The sequence below is a fragment of the Pipistrellus hanaki genome (assembly GCF_964339955.1).
Source record: "Pipistrellus hanaki genome assembly, chromosome: 6".
Classification (NCBI taxonomy): Eukaryota; Metazoa; Chordata; class Mammalia; order Chiroptera; family Vespertilionidae; genus Pipistrellus; species Pipistrellus hanaki.
The window spans coordinates 12,919,028-12,939,683 of NC_140508.1; the positions used below are offsets into that span (position 1 = coordinate 12,919,028).

At 54.9% G+C, this 20,656-nt stretch overlaps 1 protein-coding gene and 1 long non-coding RNA gene across 6 annotated transcripts in view; one reads left to right on the plus strand and one right to left on the minus strand.

Annotated features, from left to right (window-relative positions):
- NFATC2 (nuclear factor of activated T cells 2) overlaps positions 1-20,656 on the plus strand; it is a 152,436-nt gene that overhangs the window by 97,818 nt on the left and 33,962 nt on the right. For all 5 annotated transcript variants that reach the window (XM_084886990.1, XM_084886989.1, XM_084886991.1 and 2 more), the window contains exons 7-9: positions 12,245-12,300; positions 12,695-12,821; positions 15,561-16,250. In XM_084886990.1, the coding sequence (XP_084743116.1) occupies positions 12,245-12,300; positions 12,695-12,821; positions 15,561-16,250 (873 nt within the window). The remainder of the gene's footprint in view (positions 1-12,244; positions 12,301-12,694; positions 12,822-15,560; positions 16,251-20,656) is intronic.
- LOC311624150 lies at positions 16,622-18,607 on the minus strand. The gene is made up of 3 exons (XR_014795261.1): positions 18,043-18,607; positions 17,413-17,605; positions 16,622-17,055 (listed from the first exon to the last, which is right to left on the minus strand). It is a non-coding gene; the product is annotated as an uncharacterized lncRNA (long non-coding RNA).

The following is a 20,656-nucleotide window of genomic DNA, read 5'->3' on the forward strand; positions in this document are numbered from 1 at the left end:
CAGGGACTTGGTGTTCGCTCCTGTGTCTGCAGCATCTGGAACAATCCCTGGCACACAGTAGGTGCTCACACATATTGCTGAATGAATGCGTCATCTCTTTTCCCTGTCACACCAGCCCTGAGAGGTGGGTGGGCATTATCCCCATTTTACAGATGAGGTAACTGAGGGTCATTAGAGGTCATCAAGTCACAGGCCCCAGCTCAGCCCACAGCCGGAGACAGAGCTGGAATCCCAGGCAACATTTACCACCGACCCCCCGAGCGATCCCTCTCATCACCCCAGGAGGACCAGAGAAACCAGACAGAACCACCAGGTTACTTCCTCTTCACCATTCTCACCATGGGCTGAGAAGCCTTTCTGTAGTCTCCAAAATTAAAAAAAAATGTGTAACCTCGCCTAAACCAGTTTGGCTCAGTGGATAGAGCGTCAGCCTTAGGACTGAAGGGTCCCAGGTTCGATTCCGGTCAAGGCCATGTACCTGGGTTGCGGGCACATCCCCAGTAGGAGGTGTGCAAGAGGCAGCTAATCGATGATTCTCTCTCATCGATGTTTCTAACTCTCTATCCCTCTCTCTTCTTCTCTGTAAAACATCAATAAAATATATATATATTTTTAAAAAATCTGTAACCTTGCGGGCCAAGTTCACGCCAGGAGTCCAGGAGTTCACACTCCCGACTCCAGCAGGTCACCCTGGACCCCGGCCACCCAGGCCCTGGGCGGAGTCGGGGGTCCCAGCAAAACATTGCAAAACAGGAAAAAATCTAAGGACACACAAATAAAAGCGATGTGGCAGCGGAAACGGGGTTGCCATGGCTCTGGGCGACTCCCCGCGCCTGGGTGGGATCCAATGTTTTGGAAGCTTCCTCCACATGACACAGGGTTTTGGAATTTTTCAGCTGGTAAATCTCTCTCCATTCGGGCCCCCGGCCCCCCCAAGTAGCTCCCTGGCGCTCCCTCCTGCGGGGGCGTAGGCTGGAAGCCGGCCTGCACCGGCTTACTCGGCTTTGAAACTCAAATGGTTTGAAGGGAGCCCGTGTGTTGTTTTGCTGGACCGCGTTCTTGGAACGGGCAGGCGGCGGAGGCTCCATCACCTGTTGAGAGGGCAAACGGAGCTTTGAGAGAGGAGGCGTGGGCGGTGGAATCCCTCTTTCCCACTGAGTCATCGTATCCTGACATGAGTCATTTTATTACTTGGAGGTTCCCAAAGGTTGTATTTTGAGCTCCGTTTAATAAATAGAAGTGCATTTGCTTAAAATAAACTCTTTTTTTTTTTTTTTCTAAATTAAGGATTTTTCCATGCATTAGTGGTGTCCTGGGAAAACTGGAACCACCTTAGAGAAGGCACCCCCTCCTTCCACCTGTGGGTCTCCCGCAGGCCGGCCCGGTGGTGCCGCGCTTTCTGAAACAATAGACTCGGGATTGGGTTTCCCTCTGGGAAAGGTCAGACCCAGGCTGGGCCGGGCATGACTAAGACTCGCAGACCTTTGCCCCGGTGACTCACGTCTACAGTGTCATCGATCCCCCCCTCCCTCCGCCGCTGGAGCCCACCGCGTACAGCTGGCTGGGCTGCAGACAGAGGCCAGATCGCCGCTGAAGCCCCCCGGGGGACGGAGAAAACGGTCTCGTTTTCAGAGAGCTGAAAGTCTGCCCAGACTTCAGTCCATCGCATGTGAGAACAGACTTTGGAGGGAGAGAATCCCACAGCTCGCTCTGTTTGGAAGCCTTTGAAAGAGGACACGGAGACACGAGTCCCCTTGGGTCCTAGCCTTTCCACGGGCCATGGTGTAATCTGCCATTAGCAGGTTGGAATCCCCCACCCCCACCCGCCAAGTAAGTCATCATATCCACAAACTGGTTCACACCCTTTTCCGTGAGTGCTTCTCTGTTTCTGAGACTGTGTATGTCAGGGGCAAGCGAGCTGGCTTTGGGCTCAGGGGCAGATGTGGCTTGAAGCCTGGATCAGACTCCTGCTTTGGGATTCACATTCCCCGTCTCTAAAAGCGGGCTGGTTGGTGGTATTCTAGTGATGAAAGAAGATCAAGGGCTTCAAAGTGTCGAGCACATAGTAGGTGCTCAAAAAAAAAAAAAAAAAAAAAATGCCAGCGGACTCTCCATGCATCCCCCGGGAGCCCAGCTTCCTTGACAGATTCAGGAAGGGGGGGTCCCGTTGGTTTCTTGTCTGGGAGGAGAGTTCTTCCCGGCACAGGTGAGCTCCTCCTCACCGTCACCCGAGCTGTGGGGCTCCCGCCATCCTCGCCGGAGCTGGAGGGCGCGTGGCTGACATCCTGCGCCCTGCCCCCCTGCTTTGGAGACGGGGAAACCGGCTCCCGGGGTGCGGGTGACCCACTTCCTGGGGCTGACCGCGCCGGTCAGTGGAGGGCTGGGCTCCCAGCGCGGCTGGCTGTGTAAAGCGGGGGGAGGCCATCTCTAGCTGACAGCTCACCACCGAGAGGAGCGGCCTGAAAGGCGAGCTGACGTCCGGCCTCTCTGTAACGTGACCGCGGAGATGCCCTTTTAGCCTGGCTCTGCTCCCTCGGCCCAGGGCTTCCACCGTCACGCCCCAGATCGCTATTGGACGCCTACTGTGTGCAGGCGCTGCGCCAGGCCCCGGGGAGGGATGATGGACGCATCCCCTGTCCTCGGGAGGTGGACAGTCTCAGCCTTGTTTATGACAGGCCGCTTTGAGGTGGGGAGGGTGCTGTGAAGACCGTGAAACCAGGTCATAGGCGCAACAGCAGGTCCGCGGTGGGGGGGGGGGGGGGGGTACAGGCCATGCAGTTCCGTTCAGATCTCAGGCAAACGATGAGTCCCGTGAGTATGAGCATGTCTTGTGCAATGGCACGGAGCTTGGTATATTACTTGCAGTAAAATGGTATGCGTTGCATTCTGACATTCAATACTGGATGCCCTGTATTTTTATTTGCTCAATGTGACAACTCTGTGGAGAGTAGTCAGGGGGGGCTTCCCGGAGGAGGCGGCTTTGGACAGTGACTTAAAGGCGGGGACGAGGGAGTCGGTGGCCTGTGGGAGAATGCCACAGGCAGGAGGAACCACCCAGTGCCTAGGCCCCAAGGAGGGGGCGCGCTTGGAGCATCTGAGGAACCGAAAGCAGGCCAAGGTGGCTGGTGCGGCGTGAGGCCGCGGGAGGATCGGGTCACGCCGGGGCCTAGAGGAGTGGCAAGGAGCTTGGGTTTAGTTCCAAAAGCAAAAAGCAGGGGAGTGACATGATGGAATTTATGCTTTAAAGATTGTTCTTGTAATCTAGATAAGGAATAGACTTGGCGGTGGGCGTGGAGGGGGGGGGGCAGAGAGACAAGTGGAAGCTGGGAGGTGAGTGAGCAGCCCCTGCAGTTGTCCCGTCCCCCATCTGCTCGGCTCATTAAGCCTGTGTGTCCAGGGAGCGCACGCGTTCCTGCTCGTGAGCAATGCAAAGCAGACCGAAATGTCTCCCACCAGCGTCACTCAGCCAGGTTTTAAGAGCCAGGACTGGGACGCATCACACACGGTCTCCGAACCCGAACTGACGTTGTGATCTCCTCCCTTTTGCCTGGAGCCCAATGGCATGCTTGCGGCCACGTGAGGGCTCATCCGCTTTCCTCCTCCTGAAGGGCCCCTTGTTCCTCCGGTGAGCGCCCCTGTGGGCCCCCAGCTGATGGGGCCAATCGCTAAGCCTCCAGACCCCACGCCAACCGACCCTCCTCTCTGACCTGGCGCTCCAGACCTGTCTGCAAAGAGAAGCCACAGAACCGACTGAAGTGTCCCCGGGTCCACACACGAATATGGCTGTCCATCTGCCCTGCGACCGAGGGGCATCGGAGGCTCTGATGCCCATTGAGCCCGGCATGTCGCCCACCCCATGCTAAGTCTTCTCCAGGCCCGGCCTCTGCCCGGAGAAGCTGGCTCTTTCCCCTTCCCCTCTGAGTAAGACTTGGAAGGCCATTTTCGTTTTCACGCTGGCTGCCAGTCCCTCTCAACTCAGGACGGGGGAAGTTTGCCCGGACATCTGCTGGAGAGACCGAAGTCGTCTGTTTCATCTCCGCCCAGAGCAGTAGACGCATTCTTGCTCTCCTAAGGCCTCTCTGCTCTGGGCCGGTTTCTGCAGAGGCTCAGACCCCAGTCTGGGGCGGGAGGCGGGTGTATACCCAACTGAGTTGCTCTGGCTGCATCTGATTCCTCTTCGGCATTGGCATTCCAGGCTCTTTCCTGTAAGCCAGTTCCCAAATGGACCTTCAGTCAGGGCTCGGCGATGTCTCTTTGTGGGGTCTTTTTTGCCGGAGAGGTCAGCAGTCAGACACTTCCCGAGCTCTGGCTGTGGGTCAAGCACTGGGGAGTCCTGAGATTGGTTTGTTTATTCTGACAGTGTTTATTGAGCACCTATTATGTGCCGGCTACACAGTGCTGGGGGTAAGGCAAAGAGGGAGACAGGTGCATGGCCCTGCCCTCAGGGAGCTTACCAGGGAAAGAGGTATTATAGAAACCCAGCAGGCCGATAAATGATGCTAGAGAGTGAGTGGCACAGACAATGACAGAGGATGGGGGACAGGCCAGGGGTCCTCCCTGAGCTGAACCTGAGGATGGGAAGGCCCTGGCCCTGGTGAGGGCTGTAAAGAGCAAGCCTGGTTGGGGGAGGGGCAGGGAAGGCTAGTGTGGCTGGCGCTGAGTCGGGGAGGGAGGCTGAGGAGGGGACAGGGTCCCCTTCTCAGTCAAGGTGAGGAACCTTGAGTCATGTCTCTTTCTCATTCCGGTGGGACATGGGGTCTGCTTTTTGCTGTGGACCTTGAACTCAGGAAAGCTAGTGTGGCTGGTATTGTGGCCCCAACAGGCCGCATAGGGCCTGCTGTGCAGTAGGAGCGTAATGAGTGCTGGTGGCCCAGGCCCGGCCTCTGTCTAAGATCGTGTCCCCCGAGAGGTCCTGGGAAACAGGCAAGTCAACAGGCGATTGCAACATATTGTTTTCATAAGAGAAAAACTTTATTAAAAAACAAAACAAAACAAAAAAAAACACCGGAAAAACACACACAAATGAAACCGCCCACAGCTCGGCCGCGCTGCTTGAATCCTGTGAAGGAAGACGTGAGGGTCTCCCCTCACCCATCCAGCCCCAGCCGCAGAGGGGTAACCGTACGAGCAGCATAGACACAGGCTCCCTGGGCTGAAGCAGATATTTATAGACTCCTAGAGATGCGTAACGGTGCACACACTGCTCTGCAGCACTTACACTTTCTGCCTTTTAATATAACAGCAACACGTTTCCAGGTCAGAAAATATGATCTCCCTTATTCTGAGTGCGGCCTGGTATTCCTTTACCTAACGCACCTGCTGTTTCATACCAAGTACGGTGGGCCCGTAACTACTGCGGCCTCCCCCGCTTAGTGAACGCGTGCTGTGGCCATTTTATCCATTTGCAATGAGAGACGTCCCGCCATGAAATGAACAAGAGCCCGTGAGACCCACCAGGGCATGGGTCCGATAGCCAGCCATTCTTCGTCCCTAAAGGCGGGCCCACGGGAAACCCCACATTTAAAACAACAGTGAGATGAGACCAGCGCACACTATGGGCTGGGCGCTTTGCTGAGCATTTTACATACAGTTTCTACTTGAATTCTTGCCAAGCTCTTGGAAGTCAGTAAATCAACTTTATTATTTGTCTCTGGGGAAACTGAAGCACAGAGAGGTTACGCTACCACTCAGAGCCCACACAGCTAAATGGAGAGAACAGGACTTGAACTCAGACTGCAATGAAGATGAAAAAGCCAGTATTTCAATAATCTGCTTCCCCTGGTCACAGTAATAATGTGTGTCAATGTCAGCTCAGCATTTATTTCCTGCTGGTGTCTGTTATCTTGGGATGGCTCCTAGCAGGTATAGGCACTATGATTCCCCCGTGTTTTAGATTAGAGGCAAAGAGAAGTGAAGTGTCTTAGCCCAAGTCACATGGTTAATTGGGGGCAAAATATGGGATTTGAAACAAGTCTGTCTGCTCCAGAGTTGCTGACACACAGAGGGGAAGTCCGTTCTGACACAGAGAATGCCCAGGGAGGCAGGGAGGCTCAGGGAGGGTGAGGGAGGGTGAGGGAGGGTCAGGGAGGCCCAGGGAGGCCCAGGGAGGCAGGGAGGCTCAGGGAGGGTCAGGGAGGCTCAGGGAGGGTCAGGGAGGCTCAGAGAGGGTGAGGGAGGGTCAGGGAGGCTCAGGGAGGGACAGGGAGGCCCAGGGAAGGTCAAGGAGGGTCAGGGAGGCTCAGGGAGGGTCAGGGAGGCTCAGGGAGGGACAGGGAGGGACAGGGAGGGTCAGGAAGGGTCAGGGAGGCTCAGGGAGGGTCAGGGAGGGTCAGGGAGGGACAGGGAGGGTCAGGGAAGGTCAGGGAGGGTCAAGGAGGGTCAGGGAGGCTCAAGGAGGCTCAGGGAGGCTCAGGGAGGCTCAGGGAGGGTCAGGGAGGGTCAGGGAGGGACAGGGAGGGTCAGGGAGGGTCAGGGAGGCCCAGGGAAGGTCAGGGAGGGTCAAGGAGGCTCAGGGAGGGTCAGGGAGGGTCAAGGAGGCCCAGGGAGGCCCAGGGAGGCAGGGAGGCTCAGGGAGGGTCAGGGAGGCTCAGGGAGGGTCAGGGAGGCTCAGAGAGGGTGAGGGAGGGTCAGGGAGGCTCAGGGAGGGACAGGGAGGCCCAGGGAAGGTCAAGGAGGGTCAGGGAGGCTCAGGGAGGGTCAGGGAGGCTCAGGGAGGGACAGGGAGGGACAGGGAGGGTCAGGGAGGGTCAGGGAGGCTCAGGGAGGGACAGGGAGGCTCAGGGAGGGTCAGGGAGGCTCAGAGAGGGTGAGGGAGGGTCAGGGAGGGTCAGGGAGGGACAGGGAGGCCCAGGGAAGGTCAAGGAGGGTCAGGGAGACTCAGGGAGGGTCAGGGAGGCTCAGGGAGGGACAGGGAGGGTCAGGGAGGGTCAGGGAGGCTCAGGGAGGGACAGGGAGGGTCAGGGAAGGTCAGGGAGGGTCAGGGAGGGTCAGGGAGGCTCAAGGAGGCTCAGGGAGGCTCAGGGAGGCTCAGGGAGGCTCAGGGAGGGACAGGGAGGGTCAGGGAGGGTCAGGGAGGCTCAGGGAGGGTCAGGGAGGGTCAGGGAGGCTCAGGGAGGCCCAGGGGGGCCAAGGCAGGCTCATGACTACAGGGGTCTGGCGCTGAAGGCTGGTGAGAACATGGACCGAGCAGGCATTTCCTCCAACTCCACTGTCGTCTTCTGACCTGGTCAGGAGCTCTGGGAGCGGGGCTGCGGGATGTGCTGTGGGCGGCCCACTGCAGAGGGCCTCCTGAGGAAGTGCTGCCTGGCAGGTCCTGTTTGCCCTGGCTGGAGCCCAGCGAGGGGCGGGTGGAAGGGAGGGGCTCTGAGGGGGTGGCGATGTAGGGGAGCCCCTCTGCAGGCCAGGCTAGGGGTCCTTGGTTTGGGGGCTGTGCAGCAGGATGGAACAATGTCTGAGACATGAGGCTCATCCTCAGCGAGGGAACCTGCAGGGGCCTGGGCAGCTTCGAGTGAGGGTGCAGGCGGTGGCTCCTTTCCCTGTCTCTCTAAGGCCCCCTGAGGCCGGGCACACAGCTGTGGAGGTCAGGGCAGGGGTGCCACGGTCAAGTGGGCATTGCACACTGTCGGGAGAGGATGCCATGGTAAGTTCCCTGTGGGTGCCCAGAATGGGCAGATGGTCGGATTTTTTTTTGTCCAAGAACAAAATCTGCATTTTTCAGTGAAGTCTCATTTTGAAATGGCACCAACTAATTAAAAAAAAACCTCTAAGCCACTTTACAGGCTGCAAAACTAGGGGTGAGGCCAGTTCGTTTTTTAAAAATTGTGGTAGCCTGACCATCTGGCTCAATGGTTGAGCATCAACCTATGAACCAGGAGGTCACAGTTCGATTCCTGGTCAGGGCACATACCCAGGTTGTGGGCTCAATCACCAGGAAGCAGCTGATCAACAATTCTCTCTCTTCATTGATGTTTCTCTCTCTCCCTCTCCCTTCCTCTCTGAAATCAATAAAAATGTGCATTTTTTTAAATTGTGGTAAAATACACATAATACACTATTGGTCATTTTAACCATTGCTAAGTGTATATTATTCAGGGGTATTAAGTACATTCACAATGTTGTGTAATTATCACCACTGTCTGTGCTCAGAACATTTTCATTGTTTGAAACAGAAGCTCTGCACCCATTGAACAGTAACTCTCCCTCTGCCCCCTCCCCCCACCCCATCCCAAGTCCCAGGTAGCCTGTATTCTTCTCTCTGTGTCTGTGAAGTGGTCCGTTTTGCACACCTCATGTAAGTGGGACCATGCGTATCTGTCCTTTGGTGCCTGGCTTATGTCACTGAGCGCAATGTTTCAAGGCCTATCGGTGTTGTAGCCCGTGTCAGAATTTCCTTCCCTTTTAAGGCTGAATAGTATTCCACTGCATGGTGGACCACGGTTTGTTTATCCATCCATCCACCGCTGGGCACCTGGCCGTTGGCACCCATGGGCCTCTGCTTTCTTGGAAGGAGCTCTCGTGCCCTGGCCATGGCTTACATGGCGATTCATCTGACTTCAGTGATTTTCATTGTAATCGCGTTGACCGGTAGCTGAGTGCTGGGCCACACAAGGAGGTAGACATCCTCTGAGGACGTTCCAGACCATGGGGAGACAGTGAGAGTGGTGGTGGGGTGCCCAGGGTGCTCTTGAACCCTGAGGAGACCACAGCTGGGTCTTCCAGGAGGAGCCACCTGGGACGCCTGCCCACCTTTGTGAACCTGGCAGAGGAATCTGAAACCAGGTGAGGTTGGGGGGATAAGGAGTGCTGGCTCTAAAGCCAGGCTGCCTGGGCTCCACTTGGGCTTCTCCACCCACTGGCTGTGTGTTCTGGGGCCAGTGCCTCTACCTCTCTGTGCCTGAGTATCCTCACCTGCCAGATGGTGGTGGTGATCGGACCCGTGGCCCAGGGTTGTCGTGTGGATTCACCAAGTCTATACCTATAAGGTGTTTCGAGTGATGTCACATGTGGCAAGTGCTGATAGGCAGTAGCTGTTTTTTTTTTTTTTTTTGGGGGGGGGATGAGAATGGTGCCCATAGAGGCTGGGGCAGAGGAAGGCCCCAGGTTGTGCGGGGTCCTCATGACCACTGTGGAGCTTGGATGGTGTCTGGAGGCACAGGGAACAGGGAAGGGTTTGAGGAGATGTGCACACACTTTCGTGATGGCCGTGACCTTGGAAAGATCCTGCCCACGGAGGCCCTCCCAGGAAGCCACTCATCGTCTTTCTGCTCAATAGCCTGGAGCCTCTCTCCCTGAAGCATCTCCTTCGTCACTGGATGTGCCAGGAGCTCCTTAGTCGATGACAGCTGCCCCCTGCCTGCCTTTGGAGGCCTCTTCCTCCTCCAGGCCTCCCTAGCCCCAGCGGATGGTGCTGGGTGGCCAACTTCTAAGGGTGCACTGGAATCTGTGATTGTTCGTGGGCGGAGTTTATTTATACACGCCCACCAGGCAAGGAGGAAAGGGTGACATCTAGGGAGAAGGGCTCTCTCCCAGTCCGTAGACCGTGAGAACTCTGCTCTTGGCGACACCCTGTTGTTCTGCATTGTCTGTTCTTGGTCTCCCATTACTAGCGTGAGTCAAGTCAGAGAACTAGGGGGGAGTGGAGGGGACAGAAGTTTTATGGAATACTTCCTGATCACTTTTCCATGTATTTTCATCCCAATTATGAGTCGAATTCATATGGATAACGAGCCACACTGGAAGGTTCTGTTGGTGGCAGAACTCAGTTCAGCCAATGAGAGGTGAAGGAGGGGGTGACATGCCAACAGCAGCACATGGTTCGTCTCCTTGCTGACGCCCTACCTGGTCTTCTGACACGGAGCTCACAGTGCCATGCGCGAACAAGGGTGCGCTCTCTGATAAGGACCCGTGCCCTGCTTGCAACCACCCGAGGGGGCACACCTGTCTGTTGGAGAACCTTTGGCCTCTTATTGACAAAGGAATGAGGGTTTTTCTCTGACTAGTTCTGTCCGGGGATTTGCACATAGAAAGTATCATTTTTATGGCTTCAAACACCTTGATATCCATCTATCGAACTTGCCGTGCTTCCTCCTGAGCAGTGGCTGAAGTTTCCTTCTGGCTTTTTCTTGGTCCATCAGCAGCCTTCAGCACTGCTGACACATGTGTTTGCTCAGACATGAGACGCTCACTAGGCACCTGCAGTCGTTGGGTGTTGCAGAGATGGCGATGATAGAACTTGGTCCCTCCCATGGGGATCTTACACGCGAGTGAAAGTCGGTGCTGGAGCCACCCCGCCCTCTCCCTTTGGACACAAACCAATGGATTCCCCTGGCGTTTCAGGAATTGCACCCAATAGAACCGCCAGGCCCACCAAGGCTTGCAGACTGCTGAGGGCCGAGGCTCTAGCTGGGCCATTGCTTGTTGTTAAGATCGTCTAGATTGCATTTGCTTTGGCAGCCATCACAAGACTCTTTATTAATTATTATTTTGGGGAACATGTTCTATACTACCAAGTTCAGCTAAGGCACGGACACCAGGTTTCTTTGGTTGAACTCTCAGAGGCCAAGATGATATGGGTTCAAAACTACTCTATCACAGATGTTAATAGCTGTGCTTTATAAGGGGGGCCTTAAGGATGCACCTGAAGGGCATACTGGTAAGTAAAATAAGTCAGGAAGAGAAAGACAAAAATGCACGATTTTATCATTTTGGAATCTTAAAAAAACCAAAAACAATAAAAATCAAAACAAAAGAAAAACTCATAGATACAGAGAACAGATTAAGAGAGGGATGGGAATTGGGAGGAGGGTAAAAGTAGGGTTCTGTGTATGGTGATGGATAGTAACTGGACTTTTGGGGTGATCACTTTGTAGTGTATACAGATGTCGAATTATGGTGCACACCTGAACTGTATAATTTTATAAGGGGGAAGGGTTGTTTTTTTGTTTTGTTTTTTACCTAATGTTGGGACATGGTGCATACCCTTGCCCACCTTGGAGAATTATGCTTCACCTGAGCAGGTTAAAGGCTCTGAGAAGGCCTGCAAGAAAGAAACCCATTTGACTTTGACTCTGCACTTTCTAAATGCTCATTAGCTTGTAGAATTTGTTTCCCGTTCTCGTAAACCCATTTAATAATCCTCAGAGCCAGCGTTGTACAAAACACCCTGGGAACACGGGTGGAAATGATTTGTTGGAGCCAAACCCTGCCCAGCGGCCAATGTAGGTGGTCAGCGAAAGAGATCTATTATTTGCAAATGCAGAGTTTGGTTTGGCCTGGCTTCTTGGCCCCAAACCGGGGAGCTAGTGCTGAACTTCAGGGGAGTGAGTTCACTATTGAGCAAAACCGCTCCTCGGCTGTTGCAATGAGCTGTGTGGGCTCCGGGCTGACTGTTGACTGAACGGTGGAGGGTAGGACCCTGTGTTTCCATTCTCTCCAGTGACTCATAAGCCAGGACATCTCAGGACAGACAGGGAGCCACCTGTGTGCTCAGACAGCCGGGAAGGGGTGTCTGGGGCAGCCAGTGGTGTGCAGTGGACATTTTGGAATTAGTCTTTGGTGGAAGCATGGAGTATAATGTGTATAATTATATAAAGTAATAATGCTACTTATATTTTGAAAGAATAAAAGATATATATGCATTCAGGTGTGGAGAAATAGATAATGGTGATGAGATGGTAGGCAGTTCCCCCCCACCTTATATTTTATTTGCGCCCAATTTTCTTTCTTTTTTTTAAAAATATATTATTTTTTAAATATAGATTTTTATGTATAATATATATTTTAAATATATATAATAGTTTTAAATATATTTTTTATTGCTTTAAGAGAGAGTAAGGGAGAAGGAGAGAGAGAAACATCGATGATGATAGAGAATTATTGATTGGCTGCCTTCTGCACACCCCCTACTGGGGATCAAGCCTGCAACCGGGGCATGTGCCCTTGATTGGACTAGAACCCAGGACCCTTCAGTCCACAGGCTGATGCTCCATCCACTGAGCCAAACTGGCTAGGCTGTTGCCCTATTTTCTATTGCCACCATGGGTTTCCTTTGCAAAAAGAAAGATACAGATATGACAAGAAAAATGCATATGTGTGCATCTATACATCTGTTCCACCAACACACATGTACGCCGTACTGAAATGATATCATACAAAAACCAAGATAAAGAGGCTTTGGTGAGTTTGTGTCTTAAGTGTTTGGTTCCTAACAGTTCCTTCAGAGTCTGTCACCCTTGGATTTTTCCAGATGGGCAGCAGATCTGGGAGATGGAGGCCACCGTGGACAAAGACAAGAGCCAGCCTGTAAGCACCGGGCGAGAGGACCGAGCGCCCTGACCGTGTCCTGCCCACCTCCCTCGGGTCCTCTTTCCTCCTCCTCCCTTTCCTGCACCAAAGTCCCAGGGCTTTGGACCTAGCAGCCACGCCGTAGGTATTGAATGGACGACTTAAATAAACGCCCCATGAGCACCAGGCCGCTGGTTTGTAACGGTGACATCTTACTGTCCTCCGATGGAGTAAGTGGCGGTTCTTTCTTTGCTGAGACTGAAAGGCCAAATTCCCCCGAAATAGCCCTTCACCTGTACACGGATGGCACGTGTCCTGACTCCAGGTAGACGGGCTGGCTCCACGCGCTTGGGCCCTGGATGGGAATGTAGATGTTATCGCCATGAAGTTAATGACAACCCCTTCCTTCCAGAACATGCTTTTCGTGGAGATCCCCGAGTACCGGAACAAGCACGTGCGCACGTCGGTGAAGGTGAACTTCTACGTCATCAACGGGAAGAGGAAACGAAGCCAGCCTCAGCACTTTACCTACCACCCAGGTAGGGAGCCTCCCGGAGGCCCCTGTGGTGGGGGGGCAGCGGGAGCGTGTGGGTGAGGGCCCGGGGTCTGCTGCCGGTGGGGAGACTCAGGCTGGTGTTGCAGCCAGCCAGTGTCCTCACCTGTCCAATGGCGCCTTTCTGAGAGAGCTACAGGAGTCAGGTGCACAGCAAGTGCTCACTCAGCCCAGCAAACTGGCGGCAGCGAAGTGAGCTATGGTGTTGTCAGTATTTACCTCTGGGAGGGCGGGGCTGGGAGAGGCATGTGAGGGCTTGCTAAGCACAAGGCTGCAAAGCTGGTGACTCCTATCCCTGCCTTAGGTGTGATCATCTTTTTTTTCTTCTTCTTTTTTTTTTTAATTCTTGGGTTCAACTTAAGCTTTTCCACTTTTTTTTTTAAGTTTTTAAAAAAAATATATATTTTATTGATTTTTTACAGAGAGGAAGGGAGAGAGATAGAGAGCTAGAAACGTCGATGAGAGAGAAACATCAACCAGCTGCCTCTTGCACACCCCCTACCGGGGATGTGCCCGCAACCAAGGTACATGCCCTTGACCGGAATCGAACCCGGGACCTCAGTCCGCAGACCAACGCTCTACCGCTGAGCCAAACCTCTTTTGGCGTTAGGAGTGATCATGACAGGGAGAGAGGTGACTGTGCCCCAAACCTATGGAATCTCTCGCTGAGCCCACTGTGGGTGGTGACCCTGTGGCAGGTGGAGTTCCTGGGTGGGTAATCAGTCCAGGAGGTCTCATTCTCACAAAGTAGTCCCAGGAGGGGTGACGAGTGCCATCTGCATTCATTCATTCATTCATCCAGAAAATATCTGAGGGCAGGTACTGAGCTGGAGACACAGCAGTGAACACAGCAGATAAAAAGCCCTGCCCTCAAGGAGCCGAGGCCCTAACAGAGGGGACTTGGATCTAAGTGATACTGATATGATTGACATATCAGATGAGGAGGGGCCTGAGACAGGCCCACTAGGCACCTTCCTGGAATGGGGCACCTGTCATCTAGACGGTCACCAGGGGTGCAATTTCTGTTCGTGAGTTTCCCAGGGGGGGTCTCTGGATTGCTGGAAGCATGAGCCCGAGCGGCGGTGCTGAGAGCCTGGCTGGGGGCCTTGGCCTTGGCAAGGTGCCTCCACGGGTTTGCGTGGCCCCCGCCCAGGGCTGACGTGCCAGGCCGCGAGTGGCGCGCCATGTCCTAATGGGACCTCACTCGGTGGAGACGGGCTCTGGGAGGGCTGTGGACGGCATCACCACAGTCCCGCTCACACAGAGGTTTTCAGTTACGTTTTATGGGTTCTCACCTCTCGTGTGGAGGTGAGGCCGCCCTGGGCCTGGCTGGCACGCACCCGTCTGAGCGTGGACCCCGTGAGGACTGGGTCCCTTGTCAGGCCGGGATTGAGATGGTGGCCTTCGGATGGCATCTCGAGGAATGGTTTCTGTGGTTGGTGTCAGAGCTGTTTGCTTTTTTTTTTTTTTTTTTTAATATATTTTATTGATTTTTTTTACAGAGAGGAAGAGAGAGGAGAGGGATAGAGAGTTAGAAACATCAATGAGAGAGAATCATCGACCAGCTGCCTCTTGCACACCCCCCACTGGGGATGTGCCTGCAACCAAGGTACATGCCCTTGACCGGAATCGAACCCGGGACCCTTCAGTCCACAGGCTGACGCTCTATCCACTGAGCCACACTGGTTTCGGCTGTGCGTTTGCTTTGAGGGCTGAACCTCCTGGCCTCCTCCAGCCCCCAACCTGTGGGAGGGGACCCTCCTTTGATTACTGTCCTGTCACCAGTTCATTTACTCCGGTGCCAAGAAAGCTCATTCCTCAGCTCTGGGGCTGGATGTCGGAGAAGGACACATTCCGGTGGCACTTCTAGGTGGGGAGAGAGGGACAGTGGGGACAGTAACCACAGCACCACCAACAGTAGCAATAGTAATAATGATAGCAACAACGGGCATTGAGCACTTGCTGTATGCCAGTCCCTGTGCCGAGTACCCTGCACACATAGCTCATTTAATCCTCCCAATAACCCCACTGGGTGAGTGCCTGTGACTCCCAACTAACAGATGGGGAAACTGAGGCCCAAGCCTGCAGGTCTCATCCCCTCAAAGTCCTATAGAACCAAGGAGGCCGACAGTCAACATTTGGTCATTTCTTGTCCAGAAAATATCTGTGTGTCAGTTAAGTTCCAGGTAGTGGTTTAGGTGTTAGGGACCCAGCGTTAAACAAAATAGACAACCCTTCCTGCCCCCCCCCCCCAAAATCTCCTTTTGAAGAGCTGACATTCCAGTGGGGGGTGTTCAGATAAACAAGCCCACCTACAGAACGTATCAGGTGGTGATGAGTATGATGGACAGCGAGAAGGGAAGGGGTGGGGACTGGTAGGCAAGAGGGAGGAGGGGGACCATCATTTTAGTCAAACATTCTTCTCTGAGTGCTCCTCCTGGGGAGAAAGGCTGCAGACACCCCGGGCTGAGACCACCTGCTATTCACAGACCACCCTTCGACCACTGGAAAGACCTGTGGTTCAAGGTCATCTCCCGGGGTTAGGTTTCGGACCTAAGACCATTGCACAGGGAGCCCCTTGCCTGAGGCTAACGAATGTCAGAGCCCAGCTATTTCACCCACCCATTCGGACTCCCGAGGCCATGTGCCCGACCCCTGCCCACTGACCCTCTGTGCACACCTGCGGCTTACTAAGAACGGTGCACCCCGTGTGCTTTTCTCTCAGTCCCAGCCATCAAGACAGAGCCCACGGATGAATATGACCCCACCTTGATCTGCAGTCCCGCCCACGGGGGCCTGGGGAGCCAGCCTTACTACCCACAGCACCCCAGGGTGGCCGAGTCCCCCTCCTGCCTCGTGGCCACCATGGCCCCCTGCCAGCAATTCCGCTCAGGGCTCTCGTCCCCCGATGCCCGCTACCAGCAGCAGAACCCGGCGGCTGTCCTGTACCAGCGGAGTAAGAGCCTGAGCCCCAGCCTGCTGGGCTACCAGCAGCCAGCCCTCATGGCCACGCCCCTGTCCCTCGCGGACGCCCACCGCTCCGTGCTGGTGCACGCCGGCTCCCAGGGCCAGAGCCCGGCCCTGCTGCACTCCTCTCCCGCCAGCCAGCAGGCCTCGCCGGTGATCCACTACTCGCCTACCAACCAGCAGCTGCGCTGCGGGGGCCACCAGGAGTTCCAGCACATCATGTACTGCGAGAACTTCCCCGCAGGCACCGCCAGGCCCGGCCCGCCCCCCGGCAGCCAAGGCCAGAGGCTGAGCCCGGGGTCCTACCCCACGGTCATTCAGCAGCAGAACGCCACAAGCCAAAGAGCCGCCAAAAACGGACCCCCGGTCAGTGACCAAAAGGAAGTGTTACCTGCAGGCGTGACAATCAAACAGGAACAGAACTTGGATCAGACCTACTTGGATGACGGTAAGATGCTCATTTTCCTTATTGCCCCTGAAGAAGATGCCTCGAGCGCCCACCCCCAACCCCCCCAGTTCACCTACAGCCTGAGTATCTTCCTTTACCCCTCTGGGCCTAGTGTCCCTTCTGAAATGTAAGGGGTTGCAGAAGATGGCCCTTGTGCCTCCCCCAAGCCTCTGCATGCATCATTTCCCAGCAGGACCTCTGGGGCGGGCGGTAGGGGTTTTAGATCCCCCCTCCTCCCCCCTACAACCATCATACGAGAAAGAGCAAGAGTTCTGCTGCAGGAGCATCCCGGGGTCATGAACGGGGCCAGTGTAACTGCTTCCGCTCACTTCCCATTTGCCAAATTTAGACCGAGGGCAGGAAAACGGAAGGGAAGGAGCGAACCTTTTATTCCTGTGGAGGAAAAAAACCCCACTTTATAGCCCTCTTTTGTGTGTTTGGGGGTGGAGAAGGGGAAGGGGAGAGCTCACTGCCAAGCGGCGCTGTGAGGAGGGAGCATGAATGGGGGCTGGCGGGCAGGCCGCGGGCCTCGCTGCCTGCGCGGGCGGAACAGAGAGGCACATTGATGGGAGGGGCGCCGTGTGCTTCCGTTGTGGTTGTGGTCGGGCCAAGGACAAGGGCGGAGGCGGCTTTGGACGCATCTGTAGGTGCCCGGGCATCCTGGCGGGGGCCCAGCTGGCGAGTATCGAGTTGGAGTGGCCGTGTACGTGACCTGGTCTGGTCTGCGACACTCACCTGGGGCCAGCCAGGTGCCCCTGAAGGACGGCGAGGGCATGCAGGCCGAGCAGCCTTCCCCCCTGGGGCCCTAGGAACAGGAAAAGGGGTGGTTTGGGTTTCTTTACGGGAGAGGGAAAACCAGTATCACTGGCTGCCGTCCGCAGCCCCAGCCTCACACTGTAGAGACATTGGCATCTGATACACCCCGAGACCTCAATTATTTAGGAAAATGGACTCTCAGAAAGCCAGCCGAGGGGTAGGAAGTGAGGCAGAAAGCTTCCCCGTGTCCACAGGCGTTGTCATAGAGACCAGGTACAAAACATCAGACAGGTGAGTGCAGGACATTTTGGGGGCTTACTAGGGCCTGACTGACTTTAGGCAAAGATTTGATGATGTGGGTTACCTCAGGCGGTTTCCGTGTCTTCTCTCTGGTGAAACTACCCACCTAAAACTGCCCCAGATGCATCCAGCAGAGATCACCAGGGCCAGCCCGAATGTGCAGGGTCAGACTGCTCCACGGTTAGCCTCAAGGCCTTGCTGCATGAATAATGGATCCGTCTAATCCGGAGCACCCAAGCACAGGTTGAGTTAGGTTCACCGGGCTCCGTTTCGAAGGGCAGATCCACGTGCAGTCCATTCTGGAACAATGCACACCCAAAATGATTAAGATAAGCGTCTGGTTTATCTTATTTCCAGGGAGCTCCTCCGGTAGAACGTGCCAATGATACAAATGCCCTTTGCGAGCGGATAAGAGAAACGCGGCTGTAACCAGACCCCTCTCCACGTGCGGGCTGGTGTGTGCGTGGGTGGGGGAGGGGGGTGTATCAGGGCCGAGGTGCTTTATAAATAAATGAGTGCCTGGACAGGGCAAGTAACTTTGCCCAGCTGGCTCGTGTCCGGCGTTGGCTCAATGTCCGGACTGAGACATGTGCCAGCCCCTCCCACCCTGTCTGTCATCCCACATTACAGACAGACAGACAGCGAGCGGCTCGGGCAGGAGCAGGAGTGAGGCCCTCTGTCCCTGGCTCTCCGTGACCCACCGATATCCATGGGGCCTGAGGGGGTCAGGAGTCACCTTTGCACATCAGAGCCTCAGACCACAGCGGAGCTTCCCATTGGCTCAGAAGTCTATGCTGTAGAGAAAGTGGCTGAGAATGGGTGCCTTCTCAGGCCTCCTAGGTGTCTTTCTGGACACAGGCAGGTTCAAAGTCATGGCGAGAAGGGGCTCTGGCAGGTCAGCAGCACACGTAGGCCCAGGTACGTGGACGAGCTGAGTGTGGTGAAATCGCTTCCCCTGACGGAGCCTTCGCCTAAGAACATTCTGCACAGCCTGCTCCATGGGGTTGGATGAGGCATCCTCTGACGCCAGGGTTCCACGGCTTTATATTAATTTAAATTTTATAATTAGTGACAGTTGACATTGGATATTATTTGTAACAGCATAGTGGTTAGACAGTCATGCACTTTACAAAGTGATCTCCCCAATATTTTAAGTACCCACCAGGCACCGTACATCGTTATTACAATACTAGAGGCCTGGTGCATGAAAATTCAAGAGTAGGCCTTCGCAGCCCCTGCTGCCTCACACCTACCTCTTGCCTTGGCCTGGTACTGCCCACATCTGCCACCATACACCCTGGTTCCCCAGAGTTTCCCCCCACCCTCCACCCCCCCGATCAATCGCCCTGCAGAGGGTGGTCTGGGCCTCCCTCTTGGGGGTAATCATGGACTGCCTCCCTTCCCCCCATTGATCCACCAGCCAGTGGCCTGGGCCTCCCTCTGCAGGGCGATCGTGGGGTGATGGCACATACATACTCCCCCCCGCCACCCGCCCTGACCAATCACATGGCACCCTCCTTGGCTGGCCTGGCTCCAGTGCATGTCATAGATGTCATAGCATGGTGATCCGGATGGTCATTCTGCTGCTGGAATTGGCATGTTACACTTCTATTAGTATAGATTGTTGATTGTGTTCCCTATGCTGTACTTTAAAAGCTGAAAAAACTCATTTAAGCCAAGTTTTTAAAAAACTCATCTACAGCAGGACTTGTCAGAGCCTTTACTGCACTAGTGGACGTTATACATCTCTCAGATAAGGGCAGGTGGCACTTTCCTGGGCCCCCAAAGGGCAGCAGTGTGACTGCTGGTTAGACGGTCGGTGCTTGAACGGCATTGTCCCCAAGGCTCTGTCCACGCAGGACCCTCCGATGTGTGTGTGTGTGGGGGGGGGGGGTCCCATGTGGCTGGTTGTGCCCAGTGGTAAGCCCTAATCGCACCGCCCTGTAGCCACCAGGCAGAGGTGGGTGCAGTCTTGCCTCCTAGTTGCTGGAATATCAGATCCCTCTTACCGGCCTGGCAGCCGCGGAACATTCTCAGATCCCACTGTTGGCTGTGCAGGAGGGGATTCGCTCAGTCTGTTGTTTTGGGTTTATTGCTCACAGGTGAACTGAAATCCCTGGCTCATTCCTCTGGTCTGGTTGGGAGACAGGGAGGTTTCCCAGGTCCCTTTCTGTCACTGTCATTGGCTGCTCCAAAGGGATCGTCCCCCAAAACACGTACCGGCCTGCACCAGCTCCAGCTTGTCGGAAGTTCTCAGGGGCCATTTAATTTCCTTGGGGTTTTGGCAGAGCAGACTGTCCTTGGAAACTTGGGGAGAGCTGGGATCCGTGTTTCGAGGGCCCATGGACGGATCCACAGAGGGTAAAGGAAAGGGTCCCAGTGGACGGGGCCCACGTGAAAACTGACACGCCACTGCCGGCCACCCCGGGAAGCCCCGAGTTTGCTTTTCTTTCCTGGCCTTTGCTCGCGGGCCAGAGTCTGGTCTGGGTGTCCACCTGGCTGCCCCGCTGTGTCCGTCTGCTTTTCATCTCTCTCTCCCGACTGCATTCCTGCGCACAGACGCTGTCTGTCTGGGCTCCGTTTTTTCTTGGAACTCCAAAATGCCACTTCGACTTGCTCCACTCCAAAGGCTGGAGACATTTTCAAAAAGCTTCTTTTTGAAATAGTCAAGTAAGTGATATTCCAGGGAAGCACAAACCCTCGCTCCCTCTCTCCTTGGCTCCTCTGCCCACTCCGAATCAGGCGCTTTTTCTTGGTTCTGAAATGTGTCTCACACTCGCTCTTTTCCCTGCTCCCTCGTCCCCTTCTCGAAGGAGTGCCTTCTTCTAAATGCAGCTGCTGGTTGCACCTGGGAAACACGTGATTCAGTGAATAGATTCTTTCCTCAGCCCCTCCTTCTCCCCATCCCCTCCCTGTGCCCTTCCTCCTACCCCCTGCATCTCCCCTACACGTATATATCGAATGGCTGCCTCCTCTGTGCCAGGCACTGTTCTGGAACTCAGGGATACAATGGTGAACAAATCTGGAAATTCTTGCTCTCATGGGGTGGGTTTTTTTGTTTGTTTTTGGTAGAGCATGTAAGGTGGTAACTAAGCATATTTCAGATGGCGATGGGGTCGTGAGGGAAATGATACAAGGCCCGCAGCTAGAGTGTGACTGGATAGGGTGGTGCTGGCCCCTCAGACACTCTGAGGAGGTGGGCTTGGGAAGATCAGAGGGAACGGTGTTTAGGGAGAGGGAACAGCCGTGGGGGAGGTTAGGAGGTCAGAGGAGTGTGCTAGCGTTGGCGGGTTTTTGGCTGCAGCCCGTGTGATTTGACTCACCCTTTGAAAAGATCGCCCTGGCTGCAT